The sequence below is a fragment of the Vanessa atalanta genome, chromosome 14 (genome assembly GCF_905147765.1).
Source record: "Vanessa atalanta chromosome 14, ilVanAtal1.2, whole genome shotgun sequence".
Taxonomy (NCBI): domain Eukaryota; kingdom Metazoa; phylum Arthropoda; class Insecta; order Lepidoptera; family Nymphalidae; genus Vanessa; species Vanessa atalanta.
The window spans coordinates 4399748-4417425 of record NC_061884.1 but is presented as its reverse complement, the minus strand read 5'-3'; the positions used below and the strand labels follow the sequence as shown (position 1 = coordinate 4417425).

At 29.9% G+C, this 17678-nt stretch overlaps 2 protein-coding genes across 2 annotated transcripts; one reads left to right on the top strand and one right to left on the bottom strand.

Annotated features, from left to right (window-relative positions):
- Positions 1 to 5951: 5951 nt before the first annotated feature.
- On the top strand, positions 5952 to 7335 carry LOC125068734 (cation channel sperm-associated protein 1-like). Its single transcript, XM_047678032.1, has 2 exons — positions 5952 to 6003; positions 6361 to 7335. Exons 1-2 carry the CDS (start codon positions 5992 to 5994, stop codon positions 6967 to 6969), a joined length of 621 nt encoding a protein of 206 aa, XP_047533988.1. The 5' UTR covers positions 5952 to 5991; the 3' UTR covers positions 6970 to 7335.
- Positions 7336 to 9618: 2283 nt separating this feature from the next.
- On the bottom strand, positions 9619 to 12170 carry LOC125068983 (transcription factor SPT20 homolog). The gene is made up of 2 exons (XM_047678389.1): positions 12150 to 12170; positions 9619 to 11760 (listed from the first exon to the last, which is right to left on the bottom strand). The coding sequence occupies exons 1-2, from the start codon at positions 12168 to 12170 to the stop codon at positions 9619 to 9621; spliced, it is 2163 nt and encodes a 720-aa protein (XP_047534345.1).
- Between the last annotated feature and the right edge of the window lie 5508 nt (positions 12171 to 17678).

Here is a 17678-nt window from a genome sequence, read left to right as displayed (position 1 = left end):
TTGATTAACGAATTCTATACAATAATGTTATGCTTATATTAATTTTAAACCAAATTAGTTAAACGGTATACAAGTGGCCGAGCGATGTGAAAGTCGCAGGTTCGATCTTGTTATATAAAATTAATATAATTTCATCTACATTATTAATTATATATTTGTTTCTATATTTAATTAATGCGGTTACTTCTATTGAAGAAATGAAGACAAGCGCATTTCACTAACCCATTGATTAGTGGCGAACTAATTCCGTCAGAAACTTGAAGCCGTTGAATGAGACCCTTAGTTTAAAAAAATTATATAATTGTACCATCTTTTCATTTTTTTAGTTCACATTTGTATAGATAAGTATTTATGTTTATTCAGTTTCATTCATCAGTTAAAATTTTGCAAGTAAAATTTAAATCCTACTTAAATAAATAAACATACAATATACATAGGGGTGAGTAAAATAAAATACGAAGTGAATTACATCAAAATGGAGTTGTTTGGGGGTCCCCAGGACCAGACGCCTGAAGGAGCCCCTTGGACTTTCGGCAAGTTAGACCATCCCGTTAGTCTGCATCTAGCCAGGATTAAAGATATGAATCAAATATTAAACCACCCATTGAAAGTTCTTTTAATTCTTCTTCTAAAATGAAGTTCTTCTTCTTCTTCTTCCAAAGTTCTTTTATTCCAAAATGTTGTTCTTCTATACTTATAAAATAACATATCCTGACTGACTGATTCGTCATCGCTGAGCGTTAAGTATTTAAGTTAGGACCATAAAATTTGGTAATTATGGTCATTTTAATGAGTAGACTCCCGCTAAGGAAGGAATTTTGGAACTTCTACCCCTAAGGGGATGAAAATTTGTATGGAAGTCCGGCCGTCATTTATTAAGTTAGAAACATGAAACTTTATTTTGGAATACTGATTAAAAATGAGTAGATACGCAATAAAGCGTTTCTGGATATTCTACCCTAAGGGGTTATAATAATACCACACACCAATGTGGTATTATACAAAGAGATCTTAAATTAACGTCATATTTTCAGTTTATCTGTGAATATAATATTCAACTTCCCCGCGAGCAAAACCGAGGGCCACATCTAGTTTATCCATAAAAGAAAATCATACTTTATGGAATATTTTATACCTCACGGAAACTTTAATGTAGCACAATATTTAAATGATAACGATAAAATGTAAATGATTAGAGATCGAAGTTGTTACAAGTCTATGTTATTCAACGAATCAAAATCTCGTCACGTCACATATTATTGAGTGTAACGATAGAAAATAGCTTATAATAATGTGTGAATATTGTTACTAACGGGATTGTTTAAACAAAAGCATATATGATAGAGAATACTAGGATTTATATTGTGTATGAAAATTTGGAGTAAGTACCATAAATAATTAATAGAGATTATTTTCTCTTAATTACATACATTTATAAATATACATAGTATAAAACAAAGTCGCTTACCGTTGTCTGTCTCTGTGTATTCTTAGATCTTGAAAATTACACAATGAATTTTGATGCGTTTTTTTTCAATAGATAGATTGATTCAAGAGGAAAATTTATATGTATAATATAGCGCAGCACAATATAGTGGAGAAACACTGATAATTTTAGAGGTTTCTAAAGTGATGTCGTAAATAAAAACATTTTTTTGTGCTTAGATACATTGCAAACACTGGCCGAACCCTACGAGATAGATCAAAATAATGTAATCAAAAAAGTCCGCGATGGTATCTATCTATCTTTTAGGGACCCACAATAACTATTTTTTATCCCTATGAGAATAAATGGCTTATTTTTGATTCGAAGCGATTTTAAGCAATACAGCATTAATCTATATCCAATTAAGTAACTTATATACATTGTGCATTTAATATAGATCAATATGGCCCTTTACAGCGTGTAATTTAAATAAATATTTTCGAAGATATTACTGATTTAAAATACACGTACATGTATTGTCTAATGACAAAAATGCTATGAACGTTGTAAGATATTCTGTAGTATATTTAGTATCAATATTGCACCCGTGCGAAGCCGAGGTCGCTAGTGTATTAGTAAACAAAAAATTTTGTTAGTTGAGAATTTTATTTAATAACGCTCACCTAATTTACCGAAATATAAAAAATGTCATTATATATGTAATTTAGGGTGCATTATGTAAATTCTTCTGGTGCACTTTATTTATTCTAATAAGTCGTGTATTAATTACATCGCGTGTATGTACAGAAAGTACCTACTTACTTAATATATCTACAACACACTAACGTAGGTTGTATGTGTGCTGCAGAATAATTATTGGTCGTTGATTTCACGTAATATTTGTACAAAAATGTCATAATTAATCGTTACATAGATGTAATGCTCAAGTTACATTTTATCATCTTCTTGAAATTATTGAATGTAAGTGACATTTTGAGAGGTATTAGAAAAGCATTTTTAAGTAGGTTGTATTTTTTTTTAAATTTAATTGTAAAGTGTTATACCTAGATCAAATATTTACGATACATCATCAAAATTTGTATTTATATTTATCTTCTGTAATAACAAATTATACCTACCGTTCGAAATGTCATACTTAATAATAATATAATTTTTATTTTGTCATAAATAAAATTGAATGTAGAATTAATATATTATATCTTAACGACATCTTGATGAAACGTCAAAATTATTAGAATTTACTCATCTTAAATCAGGAAATTATTAAAATCGTTCCATAAAAAAAAACGTAACATTGAATGTACATGTGAAAAAATATACAATGGATTAAAATTTTTCGTCACTGTTTATCTAAATGTGTAGACATTCATTGCTGTTTCATTACCTGTTCGAATTACATAAGCAAATCTAATGTGATTTCGTAATTCAATTCACAATTTATTAGTTTCATACCAGTCACAAAGATCTTAACGCAAATTGTTTTCTTGGATACAACATATAATTAAAAAAAAATGTTATCGATACTAAATTTGCAATCGATATATTACTCAAGGTGGAACAACATTGGGATTCGAATTTCAAACAGTGAGTGTGATACAGTTTCCTAGCCAACCTTAGGTTTGATTTACGTAATGTCGCCTGTAATATCGAGTGTCTGCCTTACTTGTTCTCGTTCCTAGATAATTATGAATTTAAAATAGACAGAAATAATAAAAAGTACTGTAATTTTCTGTTTCGAAAATATTGCTTGCATCAGCTCAATTCTCTTTGGAATGTTGCACTTAAGATAATCTTTACGAAAAATCACATTTGAAAATATGTTTGTAACCGAATATATGAGATCATTATTTTTTTTAAACATTTTGCTTTTCATTTTATGAAACAAATAATTGGTATTATTATTAGGAATGCAGATAGACCATTAACGTTTTCATTTGACGTAAATATATCGTTACTTTCTATTTCCACATAACAATTTACATTTAATTGTTCTTTATAAAACTATTAAATATTTAATGCATTTGAATTTGCATTATACTAATATCTAAAGAAATTAAATGATTTTATCGCTATCTTTATAATATATATAATAAATAATAAGTTAAAATAATTTAGTTTTTAAATTTCTTAATATGAACGGATATCCTGTAGCTTATAACTAATTTATTGCGATAAAAAGACTAGACTAGGTTGTATTAAATACTAAATGCCGCTCTCTTTAAATTTTATTTCACAGATTTTTATGCTATTAATTCAATGTTAAGTCTGGTCAAGTATAATGATGTATCAAATAATGCCTTAAAACTAAATACAGCCAAGGTATCCAATATATTCAACAGTATACACTTTAATGGTAATCAGACTCGGCAGTTTACTTCGCGGACGATGGCGAAATTTCATAGATCTGTGTAGAGTCCGAAAAGATTACTTTATTGCTCCGTTGCACCGTTTAATAAGAAATATGTTATTTCAATGTTTGCCTCATTTACGTAATCATTGATTTAAGAAAAAAATAACAAAATGTTTATTATTTAAAAAATAAACGACATTATATTATATTCAAAGTAAAAATCGTCGATATAAACATAACAAATAATTGATATCTCTGGAAATTTGAGTTACTTTTTATTTTGTAACGATAAAATACCTAACGTGGTATTACTCCGGTTGAGTTGCAGAATATTGCAACTTATAATTTACACCGTCTCTATTACACTTCTCGCTATGAAACCTTTTTTAATGATATAGACTTTGTCAAAACGTTTAACAACTAAATTTTCATTATTCGCATAGGTAGTTTTCTTAAAGTAATAATATAATGAATTAATTAAGATAATATTTAAAAAAAACAAGCTTTCTATTTATTATGTCTTGTTCGATCTAAATCAATATGCTAATATTTCATCACTTATTATTTATTCTTTAAACTAACCAATTTAAAAAAAATAAGTGAGAATTACAATGTAATGTTATCAAAAAGTTTAAGTAATTTAATTTTACATAATAGTTAGTTATAAAAGATTTAAATATAACGATAAATTAATAAATTAAATAATTATCAAAAACAAAGTGATCACCAAGTAGTTAAATATAATTAATCTGAAATATGTTTTTTTTTTCAACGAATACCATGCATATTTTAATTTGTTTATTAAAGATTGTATGGGATGGGTTTGAAATCTTTTATTCATTCTACTCTTTAGGCTGTAAATTTTTTAGCATTTGCCCTAGGCAAACATAAAATTAAAAAAAGCAGTACGTTTTAGATTCGACTTTCAAATGCTTAGCTGAAACGATTCTGGTTGAATATTATAAGGCCAGACTTGTGACTTGAGGAAACTTTTTAGAAATAACATATACATTGCAATATTTCTTAGAGTTGTTACATTGATGAACATAAGTAGGACCTAGCTTAAGAAAATATTCAGACTTATTGAGTCAAAAACCGACATTCATTTATAAAACAATCTAGTTCAATCTTTGTTGGCCTTAATTTCGTTTGTCGTTATTTTATTACGATATAACGTAATGCTTTTATTTTTATAACACTTAAGCCTTTCGTAAATGATAATGAACTGTGCGAAGAGAATTGAAAATATTTGTTTTTTTTTTTTATTGTAGGCTTACTTGTACAAAGAGTAGTAAGAATGGATTGATAGTAATATCAATATATGTGTGTCATTTTGGCCAACAGTCTATATAGTATTATAAAATCTTATGATATCCTTTTTATTTAATCTTCTAATATAATTTCTTGATATTTAAAGATTTTTACAAAACAAATAGAGCCTGTTAAGTGCGTAATGGTTATCGTAAAGGGACACACGTACATATTATAAATTAAGCAACATCTGAAATTATTTTGAAATATATAATGTTTATTTATATAGATGTAGACTGTCTAATGCATTATATCTGTGTATATAATAAGCAAAGAATATATTAAATTCAATTTAACTTTTTTGTACATAGGTACATAGGTATGTCTCTTAGATTGTTGTTATTTTTTTTAACAGAATCTTAGCAGGATTTTAATTTTAGCTAGTAATTATAATTATGCTCTTGACTTCACTTCCAAATATGTTTTTTTATATTTAGAAAATTGCGAACAAATTTTATTGTCTTATGATTTCTACGCATACTTTTGAAGTGATTAACGAAAATATCTATACAAAATTTAAAGTAATATACAAATCCTCAATACGCTGCCATTGACAATTTGCATAAAAAATATATCTTTAATGCAAATGAATGACGATTAATAGATACATTTGTGTGGTATCGCATAAGAATGATACCTAAATATTTAAATAGTGTAGTTCTTTGATCGACTTTTTCTCCTATCTCTAGATAAATTTCTATCTATTGTTCTTAAGACGCGGACGAAATGCCAATGTACCGTTCGCAAGTACACGTAATATCAAAGCAGAGCACTCACACACGCGAATGTCAGAGAAACTGAGTATATAAGCGATGCAAATAGCAATTGCTTGCATTACCAACCACCCTTTCGTGGAGTCGTGACCAGTATTGAACCTACCGCAATGAAGTACCATGTGCGTAACGTGTTTTTTGTGCTTGTGTTTTTAATTAATAAAATCCTATGGTGAATTTGGAATATAAGGCATATTATTATTTAGTGGTTGATTTAATTTATTAAGTGTATTTATGATATTAATTTATGTAGAGTTAATGAACCGCTAATGAGAATACTTTCTTCCTGATATATCGGTTAACTATTGTAATAACTTTTTTATAGGAAGCCTTTCTCTTACGTAAGGAAGTTGAGTTCCTCGTGTTATTCATTTAAGATACCCAAAATATATTTGCCAATAGCTTCAACTACACTTAAACATATCTTACGACATATATTATATATAGATTACTTATCTTTATCTTAACTTAATTTGCAGATTTTCTTGGGACTCTTCGCCGTGGCGGCTGCCTATCCAGGTATTATCCATCAGGAAGCACCACAACATGCGGAGAGCTTCGACCACCAAGGCCTTATTGGCGAGTCTGGACACCATCATCAAGTTCAACATGAACATGCAAAGTCACACCAATCTATCAAATTCGAGCACTTCCACCCCGTTCCAGTGTATGTCAAGAAAGAACACAGCCATCTTCTTAAGCACCCTCTTGAAAAGGGAAAATCTGAACAAAATTTGAAACAGATTCACCCTGAAACTCAGCACAGCCACGGTGGTGGTCTTGTCTTGGAAGACCACAGACTGGACACTGAGCACTTAGCTGCTAGTCTTGGTCACGGTGGTTTTGAACATGGTGGCCTTGAGCAGGGATCTTTGGAGCAAGGGAGCTTAGAACACGCTGGTCTTCAGCATGGTGGTTACGAACAGCAGGGAGGTTTTGAGCATTACGCTGGCAGTTACGAAGGCGGCGAAGGCTTAAAAGCATACGCTGAAGTACAAGAGCCTGAATATCAGGGTCATTTCTATCCCGAACACTCTCAAGGGCTCTCAGGCGCCAGTGGAGAGGGTTACAAATTTGAGCACTATTAATCGCATTTAACTTAAATCCTACGGGCGTACCAGTGTGAAGAATTCTTCACCGTCTCAAATTATTTTAAGATGTTCCTCTTGCCTGTTGAATAAGCATAATTTGCAGCATATATTGCTGATCAGAGGCTTTGTGATTATTAATGCTTCAAAATTTGATAAAAATGTACCTGACATACATAGGTTAAAAGTAAAATTGTTAAATAACCCGTGAATTCTTTTAGTGGTGTAAATGTTGAGGAAAATGTGTGTCGGCACTTGTATTATGGTATTATGTATATTGTATCCCTTTATGGTGTGTCGTCCTTGCTTGTTTCTGTATAGTATTATAATGATTATAATTAAGGGCGTATGATGAGTCCCAGTGAAATTGTGATATTAATAAAATGTTGAATTTTAACTATATCATGTTTAATTATTAATTCCCACCCATAACGACCAACAAATTTTTGAATTTGGATACTTTTGGAAAGTTTCTATCGATAACAAGTAAAATATTTTGTGTCAAATCTTTAAGAATGAGCACGCATTTGCATAACAATGTTATGTTAATAACTAATAAGTAGGTGTCCAGTTAAATAACATGCGATGATTCAAACATTGCTATTACGTTCGTGGCTTGTCGAGCTTAACAATATAAATCTCGTTGCATAATATCGGATTTCGACCACAAATTCAATAATAGGCTTTTAGAATGTTTTTATATATTAATAATAATTTTATTACTGCATAATTAAATTACATACTCTGAAATAATGAAATAAAATAAATTAATTATTATTTTAGCAATCAATGGATGGTACAGTTTCAACTTCCTCGAACATAACAGATTTTGAAATGGCATCAAAGTGAGTCAATATGCAACGAGCGGGTGGGGATTGCGCAAATCGGTAGACACAATAATTTCACCGATACTCAATAGATTGTCTCTAATTGATATGCTGTTAGATAAAGTCACGATGCGTAATTTGTGAACCAGTTACTTGAGCAATATTGGTTTAAGATTGATTTAATAACATATCGTATGTAATAGTAACGTACTCACTCAAAAATACTCTCACTCAATCTCAACTCACTCAATATAAAAGAGACAAATAAATTTTCTATAAGTTAATTCTTAAACTTCCATTAACTTATTTAGATTTAATTAATATAATGCTATATACATAGGTTAACATATTTTAAATTGTGTTTTACTTTATATTTTGTCAAGTCTAGTTAGAATTTTAGAAATGCCATCAGTGACGTTCCTAATTTCAGAAAACGTTTTATATATGTGATTTTTTTTAATCTATCTATATGTCTTCCTCAATTCTTTAAACCGATTCTTATTTATTCAGTTGGATAATGTAACCAGAAGTTTATGCAATTTAACGCCAAGCTGGTATTAATCTATTCCAACCATAAATAACACGTTATAATGGTTATTATTGCTCTAATTCGTCAAATCGATGTTACGTGATTAATATCAAAATTGACTTAACTGACTTGCAAATAACGGGTTATTGTAATTACCCATATTTCATGGTAGGTTCATATTATTATGAATTATTTTACATATACTTAAAGGTCTTTTGAAATATTAGGATGTTGTGTAAACAGAAAATCTGTAGTAAAAAGTATAATATGTTACGTAATAATGATAATTAAATTAAACGTAATAAGTATTACTTATAAACTTTGTTTAACGGGTGTTTGGTTAATCACTAATTTCTCTCGTTTTGTCATCATTGATTTGTCATTCGAAAGAAAGATTCAGTGTTTATTAACGAATCATCCCCTAGCCATTATTTATATAGACAATGCCGTTATTCTTTAAATTATTTGAATTGATTGATTTATTTTATTTGATTTTTTTTTATTATTATTTTAATTTTTTTATCTATGGAAATGGATGTGTCAACGATGCCAGCGACTGAGGAGTTACTAATTTCGAAGATGTTTGCGCAATCTCCGTGATTACGAATAATAAACCATTTAGTTTCTCCTTCCTGATGTTCAACTAGATGATTTCGTATTCAAAACGGTAGGCGTATGCTTTCTAAACGAAGACGCGTTATCTACTTGAAGAATATTCAACTATCTTCCAAAATATACCTACACATACCTATTTAAAATTCTGTAGTTTGTTTACCCCAAATCTTAAATTACAGCTGTTGTCATTGAATTGAAAATCATCATTAAACATAATACTTTTTACATAATGTTTACTCTGTACATTAAATTACGCCAAATTAATAATAATAACCACTTACCGTAGAGTAGATTATATTAGAGTAAATTAAAGTTAAGTACTAAGTGAAATATTAAGAAAAATATAAAAAAGTAATTAAAGTATAAAATATATAGTTAATGTAAGTTTTAAGTTCAAATGATCACAAAAGTATTTATGTCGAGGAAATGAAACATTATGTTAATCAATGATATATTTCATTTAATAACAATTTAACAAGAGCCTTAAAATTAGACAACAAATACTTACACTAAATGAAAATATTTTTAATTATTCATATTAATAAAGCGTGCATTTAAAGAAGGATGCTAGGACTAGGACTTAAGAAAATGTACGACTATGCATAAGCCTCAGTAGAATACGTTTTTCAAATATGAGATATCGTTTTTGGTATTTAGTACTAGTAGTTTAGTAATATACTAATAGTGTTTAACTACCGGTACAGGAATATGCTTGACAATTTCTAAAGGTACGGGATAAGGATGTGGGATTTTAACCTCGTAGGGCTCAGGAACAGGAACTAGGACTGGTGTTGGAACTGCAACTTTGAATTTTCTTACAACCGGCACGGGAAGGTGTTTCGTTACACTTACCTCTTTGTGGATAATTATTGGTGGTCTTTGATTGACAGCTTTAGCTTGTTCATTTTGTCTTTCATCTTCGAAGGCTTGTTGCTGCCTAAATATTGATTCTATTTGTTTCTCAACTTCAGTTTTCTGTTCATTTTTACCATCTGATTGTATTTGTTTAGCTTCATTTCTCTGTGTGTTTGTTCCGTTCATGTTTTGGTTTTCCTTTTGAACATTTAATTCTTGCATTTGCAAACGGTTTTGACTTAAAATACCGTCCCATTGCTGTTTTAGCTGTACATAAGGTAAGAACTTTTCCTTATTAGCAGATTCTGGACTAAATGGTACCCAATCATACTCTTTTTTTAAAACACTCTCTTCTGCTGTTTTTCTTTCTTTTTGAGTATTGAAATTGTTCTGTGGTTCATTTCTAAAAATGTCATCGAAAACATTTTGTCTCTGTTCTTCCATTGGTTTTTGCTCTGCATATAAGTTTGTAAAATCATAATTTATTTGTTGGTTATCAGAAGTTGTTTTAGGGTAAAATGAATATTGCGATAGCACTTCTCGATTTGCCTGTGGTTCTTCAACTTGTGAGAAAATCTTATTGTATTGATTATATGTTTTTAATTGTTTTTGTTGATTGTCCTGAGATAGAGGTTCGACCTGAGCCTTTGGAATTTGAGAGATTACCTTGTTGTACTGATTATATGTTTTTAACCTTTGCTGTTGTTGATTGTCATGCGATAACAGTCCACGAAGTTCTACTTTGGGTTCTTCAGCCTGTGAGGTTTTCTTGTTGTATTGATTGTAGGTTTTCAAAGGTTGTTGTTGTCTTTCTTGTTGATTGTCATGTGATAAAAGTCCCCTAAGTTCTACCTGGGGTTCTTCAGTTTTTGAGGGAATCTTATTGTATTGATTATATTTTTTCAGTTGTTGTTGTTGATTATCTTTCGATAAAATTGGACGAAATTCTGCCTGGGGTTCTTCAACTTGTGAGAAAATATTGTTATACTGTTTATATTCTTTCAGTTCTTGTTGCTGATTACTGCTTGATAGATATCCACGAAGTTCTGGATGGGATTCTGCAATTTGTGCGATAGCTTTGTTATATTCGTTCAGCTGTTGTTCTTGGTTGTTACGTGATAGAAATTCACGAAGCACTGGCTCGGATTCTTCAATTTGTGCGATGGCTTTGTTATATTCGTTCAGCTGTTGTTCTTGATTGTTACGTGATAGAAATTCACGAAGTTCTGGCTGGGATTCTTCAATTTGTGCGATAGCTTTGTTATATTCGTTCAGCTGTTGTTCTTGATTGTTACGTGACAAAAGTCCACGCAGTTCTGGCTGAGATTCTTCAATTTGTGAGATAGCTTTGTTATATTCATTATATTCTCTTAGTTGTTGTTGTTGATTAAGTTCACGAAGTTCAGGCTGAGATTTCAGTTGTTGTTGTAAATTGTTCCGTGAAAGAAGACCACGAAATTCTGGCTGAGATTCTGTTATTTGTGAGATAGCTTTGTAGTATTCATTATATTCTTTCAGTTGTTGATTAAGTCCACGAAGTTCTGTCTGGGCCTCTTCAATTTGTGAGATAGCTTTGTTGTATTCATTATTTTCTTTCTGTTGTTGTTGTTTATCGTTACGCGATACAAGTCCACCAAATTTAGCTTGGGGTTGTACAACTTGAGAGTTAATCTTGTTGTATTGATTATACGCGTTTAACTGTTGTTCTCGATTAGAGTTTTGTAAACCTGATTGTTGACGAACTTTTTCTGCGTCGATTTGTACTTGAGCGTCCACAGATACTTTGCCATTTTTTAAATTCTTAATATCTTGCGGTGTCAGATATAATGTATACTCTTGAGTAACAAATCTCTTATCAAACTTCTGTGACGAATTTGATGATGTTGATGATTCTTCTATTGCTCGTGGGCCAGTTTTTAGTTGTTTCGATTTGCTTAGCGCCGCAAGGGCTAAAATGCAAAATATCTGAAAAAAAGAATGTCTTAGTTAGTAAAAAAATTGAAACACACAAAGGATCAACAACCATTTCAAATTCATCAATTTCTCCACTATTACTCCTATTCTTTCAAATTCTGCCACTTCAGTTCAGGAGGTTCATGCCAGTTAAAGCAGTCTGTGATTGCCAAAACCGGCATTGAAGCTCCGAACTTTCTTCTAAAAGCGGAGGCCTTAGCCCAGCAACGGGAAATCTACAGGCTTGTTACTTTCCTTTTTACTTTGTGTTATAATCCTAATTAAGTATATTGATAACGAGACTATTTATTATTTGTGAAAGAATCATATGTATTTTAAAAAACCTTCACACAATAATACTGACTACAAGATAAAGAAGAATAGAAGTCACAAGTACTTACATATGCTAGCAACTTAGTCATGATTGTTGCTGTCGATGAGATCAGAAGAACTCTGGTGAAGATCGAGAAAGGACATCTTTTTTTATACTCGCGAGCTCAAAAAATATAAAATGGAAGCTGTTTTGGAATAATTTAGAATAAATTAAGTACGTTTTGATTTTATAATTCACCGGAAGCATCGATGAATTTGATCAGTACATAAATATTGAGTTTAATGAAAAAATGTCGTTTTCTGTGTTAAATATGTAAAACTATCTATGTGTGAGTGTGATACATATTCCAAACGACTTCATGGCTAGTCAAATTTCTAAATTTCAACAATTATGAAACATTTTGGGATATAAAACACGTCTTTATTTTTTAAATACAGGTATATTGAAGTTACATCATATTTTATATACTACATATTCTATTAATCATAGATATATTTTATAACCTTCTAATAAAGCAACTAATTATACTTAAAGTTCGTAAATCTCTTGCTAACTAAATAGTTAGCAAGAGATAATTTAAATAACGTGAATCAAGTGTTCGTTGCAGTAAATACTGCAACGAACACTTGATTCATGTTCAAAGAATAAATAGTGTTTCATTTTAATTTAAACAAATGTAGATATCGTTTGAAGATCATACATATATCATAATTTTTAGTACTTATGACCCTTATATAGTACTAAATATATTACCATTAAATACCTTTGAAGTTTGACAATCGTTTACTGCGGCGTTTATCACGAACTGTTCATTTACTGTCTTTGAATCAAAATTAAAACCTTTATAATGAAATGATTGCGCAATGTGTTGGTAGCTTGTATTTGATAAATAATATCGAATTATCGAAATTCATTTTCTAAGCTACGTGCAAATCCGTTGCATTACTTGTTCGATTAATTTTATTTTTAAAATTTTAATTAAATAAGAATTATTTCAATCAGAATAGGAATAGGCTAGTTACATAAGTCACATAGTCGTAGGAACGTTTGATATTCTGACACCCATAGCTGATTCAATTGTGTTTTTAATGATTTTTTTTTAAATTCGTTTCAACAAAATTCGGATTGATATCCAGATTGTCCAGACGCTCTGTTTTTTATTTAACCAAAGAAAGGTACAGCTAAAAAAAGACTGTCAAATCTATTCCATGCCTAATATACATATTACACTAAAACAAAATAAATGTGTCAAAGGGCGATCAATGCATATTTTGAGTCATATTTTATTTAAAACATATCATTGAAGATTTAAATCTCTTTTTTGTGGTTAATCATTAAAACTCATATTCCTTTAGAAAATGTTCTGACATTTCGAAATAGTGCTTATAACTCCTAATTAATAACTAAACTCGTATAGTTAATATAACAACTACTTGGTCTAACATGTATTGTATACTTAGTACGTCATGAGATGAATCATTTTACTAAGAATGTGGTGTACAAAGTATGTATATATATGTATATGTACATCATATAGAACAAGAGAAAATTGAGGGCACCGAGAGGTACTAGAAGGACGAAATTCCGTTCACTGTTACATTTTGTCGCTAAGATACGATGGAGCAAATAGATTTCATCTAAAAGCGAACACACAATTTTACAAACGATTGTCGTAACATTACCAAGACAATAAAATCAATATATATAAATTTAATAAACAGTTATTTGAAGGTACAGTACTACGAGTATATTGAGAAGACCTCCTCTGATCTCTCTTAGATCATAATTTTTTTTAAGCAGGTAGTTTAAAAAAAACAGTGTAGGAGATGTTTCTTTATTCCGTAACTTTTGATTGCCTGGGCATATTTTAATTGAACGTTATTGATATTTTAAATTTATTTGTATCGTTAGGATCCTAACATGAATCCGACTGACACTGGCTATATTTTTCTTTTTTGTTCATTTTTAGCAAGAAGTCACGTCCTTTAATTTTTGACACTGTCAAAATTAGTGATATTTTATGATATATGTATATAAGCTAAATAATATTCAAATACGCGTGTTGAGTTATTGGTATTTGGCCACACTCTGCATTATTATTTGTATTTTGTATTTATGTGTAAGTTTCCTAGGCATACAGACATACATGATGAACGAGCTATTATAGGTATTTTTAGAAAAGAAAATTAAATAATCTATTGGTACATTTGATCAGGCGACATTTGATCTAAATTATCTATTTATTTTAAGTATTTTCTTTATTCAGGCTTATTCCAAAACAAAAACAATAAAAATCTAAATATACTTTATTCAAGTAGGCTCTTTTGAATATTTAAAATCTTCGTATTTAAATATATAGTCTAGTGGCCAGCTCACAAAGTTGCAATTCCCGATGTGCCGATTTTGATCATTAAGTGAGTGAGTGGTTATTATTTTCTGATAAAAAAATACAGTACAACCTTGGAAATAGGATGTTCACAATGTAATTTCTCGTGCCTGGGAAATCACAGATCTAGGTCCTGAAACTGCTCTTACGCTGATTGTGGCGGTTTGGATTACGGGAGCGCAATCGTTTTTCGCACATATTCTCGTGCTACTTATACACTATGCATCTTCCGAAAGGTTGATTTAAAATATATATATAAAATATTTAACGCAAAGGAACATCATCATCATCACGCTTCATTTTTTTAATTAAAAATTAAAAAAATAATTAAACATTAATTAAAATTAAAAATAATGTCATCTTTAAAAAACAAATCCTTTAATGTGAAGGTGAAAACATTAAAGCTATATAAGAAGAAATTATAAATGATATTACTCATATTAATTAAAATATGTTTGTATATGATGTTGTGTTGTTATATATAATGAAGATATTTTACACGTTTTTTTTTTTTTTTATAAATTTAGTTTATTATTAAGTTATTAGACGGGAATCTATGAATATGTTTAACAAGTGAAGTTTAACGAGTTTCATTTCAGTAGCTTATAGTAAATAAGGCAACAGAAAAAATCATTTAAGAAAAGAAAAATAAACACGCTTATATATTTACATGATTTTTCGTTGGGATTTGGCTGAGAGAGCTCTTAAAAAAGCTTTAAACTTTTTTTATTTAAAAAATGAATAATTTGATTTAGCTACACTTTTATTCGGTTTATCTGTTAAAACACCACTGATTAAATATTTAAAAAAAAAAGTTATATAACCTATTTAAAAATAATATTCATAGTCGACTCATATAAGCTAAAATCTTCAAATATTAGCTTTTCGTTTGATATTTCATTAAAATCTAATTTGTTTTTTAGCTTCTATAGAAAATCATAATACAAAGACTTGGTATAAATTAATTATGAAACTACTTTGATCGTTACCAAATTGCAATTTATAAAATTATTATATCTCATATACTATAAAAGAAAGACGTATAGTCGAATTGGGTGAAGATTAAGTAAAGATCATGAATATTTTAATTTTTATTTGTATTACATAATCACCTATATAACAGAACAAAACAGTCAACAATATATTTAATTTCAACAACAATTTAACATTTAATAAACATCTATTTCAGACTCATTTTTAAAAGGTATTAAAATTAAGGTTGACATAATAATTTAATGTTTTCTGATTACTGGTACAGGGATGTGCTTTATAATTTCGTAAGGCACGGGGTATGGGTGAGGTACTTTAACTTCATATGGTTCAGGCACTGGTACGAGCACTGGAGTAGGCACAGAGACCTTTACTTTTTGTACAACATGTACTGGAAGATGCTTAGTGACCCTCACTTCTTTGTGAATAAGTATGGGTGATCTTTGGTTATTTCCTTGGTCTTCTGCGCGAGAGTTCTCTTGACTAAAGTCATAAGCTTTATTATTCCTTAAAGCAAATTGGATTTCTTTTTCGATTTCAGATCTTGTTTCCTCCTCCTCCTCCTTGGATTGGTTAGATTCCCACTGCACAGTTGACTCTTTGTTCGCCTTTAAATCTTCAGAATTTTGTTTCTCATTTGCTTCAGACAAAGCCTTAAGCTGGCCACGGTTATGTTCTAAAAGGCGATTCCAGTGTTGTTGTAACTCATCATGTAAAAGTGCTTCTTCTTGGGCTTGATCGGAAATAGGATTGTATGGTCTGAACAGTTGTGCCTCTTTCCTTTCTTGTTCTTGCTCAATATTTTGAATTTGCTGTTCTCTAAGCTTTTGTTCACGATGCAAGTTGAAAGCCTCAAAACCTCCGTCTTGGTTTTCGAAGACGGGCCTAGTCTTGAATAAAAATGGGTTTTGGGAAATAAAACCTTGACTTTCCTCTTGAGGCTGTTCAACTGGTGCTACTCTCGTATATTTCGGCCAAGGAGTTTGCTCTGGCTGTTGACCGTAGACCTGAACAGTATATTGTTGGTTATCTTTAAGTGATTGAGCCTCAGCTTCCTTGTTCGCAGAATTTCTGGCTTCATTCAAAGATTTGATTTGACTTGGTGTAAGAAACAATGTAATTTCCCGAGTCGCATATCTCTTATCGTTTGCTTTCGATGTTGAAGAGGATTCGCTAATTGTTTGCGGTCCAGGATTTAACTGCTTTGCTGCGGTGAATGCCACTATGGCTAACATGAAAAATATCTGAAAGTTATAATATAAAGTATTTAATATACCTTAAACTTAAACAAGATACAATATTAAAAATACGATTACAAGGCATTATAGACGATACAATATCGAATGAGTTTTAGGAGATAAAACAAAATTGGTTCACCCAAAATCATAAGTGTACAAGGCGCATCAAGTATTTTAAGCATATGAAAAATCATTATCGTAATAATTTTAATTGAGAATGTGTAAAAAGTACCAGATATTTTTATTGTAATAAAAAAATGGATCAAAACTTACAGTTGACTGCATCTCGAAGTAGCTTACGACAGTCTTCGATCAGAACAGGTAGATATCTGTTAAAAAATATCGATAATACAACTATTTTATACTCGCCAAATCAAAAAATTTTCATAAGAACACACGTGGTTTTGAATAAATTATATCGGTTTTCGAAATTTGCGGAAGAGGCAATATAGTTTAAGTTTATACATACCATTAGAAATTTAAAACTAATTTATACATAAACATGTAAAAAAGGACTTAAGAAATTTAAGTTTTTTAATATTTATGATATAATATATATAATAGACTCTGAGATTTTGTTTCAATTTGACTAGTTTTATTCGATACAAAAAGAGAAATAAAATAAATTTCAAAATTATATACAAATGTTAAAATTTTATTTTATGTCTACAGCTTGACAAGTACACTTGCGGTTATCATAAGGACTTTTATTATGCAATAGAATGTAGTCTTATTTACTTTGTATTAACTAAGCTATTATTAATAATTATATCTAAGTCTATTTAAATTGGCCTTAAATGACCAAAAACATTTATTATAAAGGCTCACGGTTAAAGTTCTAGAATAAAATTTACGGATTCGCAATTATCCAACTTAATTTATTTATCATATCATTAAAATATGTAAAATTGTATTTCTTTAAAATTTAGTTTATTTGAAATTGATGTCAAAGCATTTATATGTGCATAGGATTAACATAGAA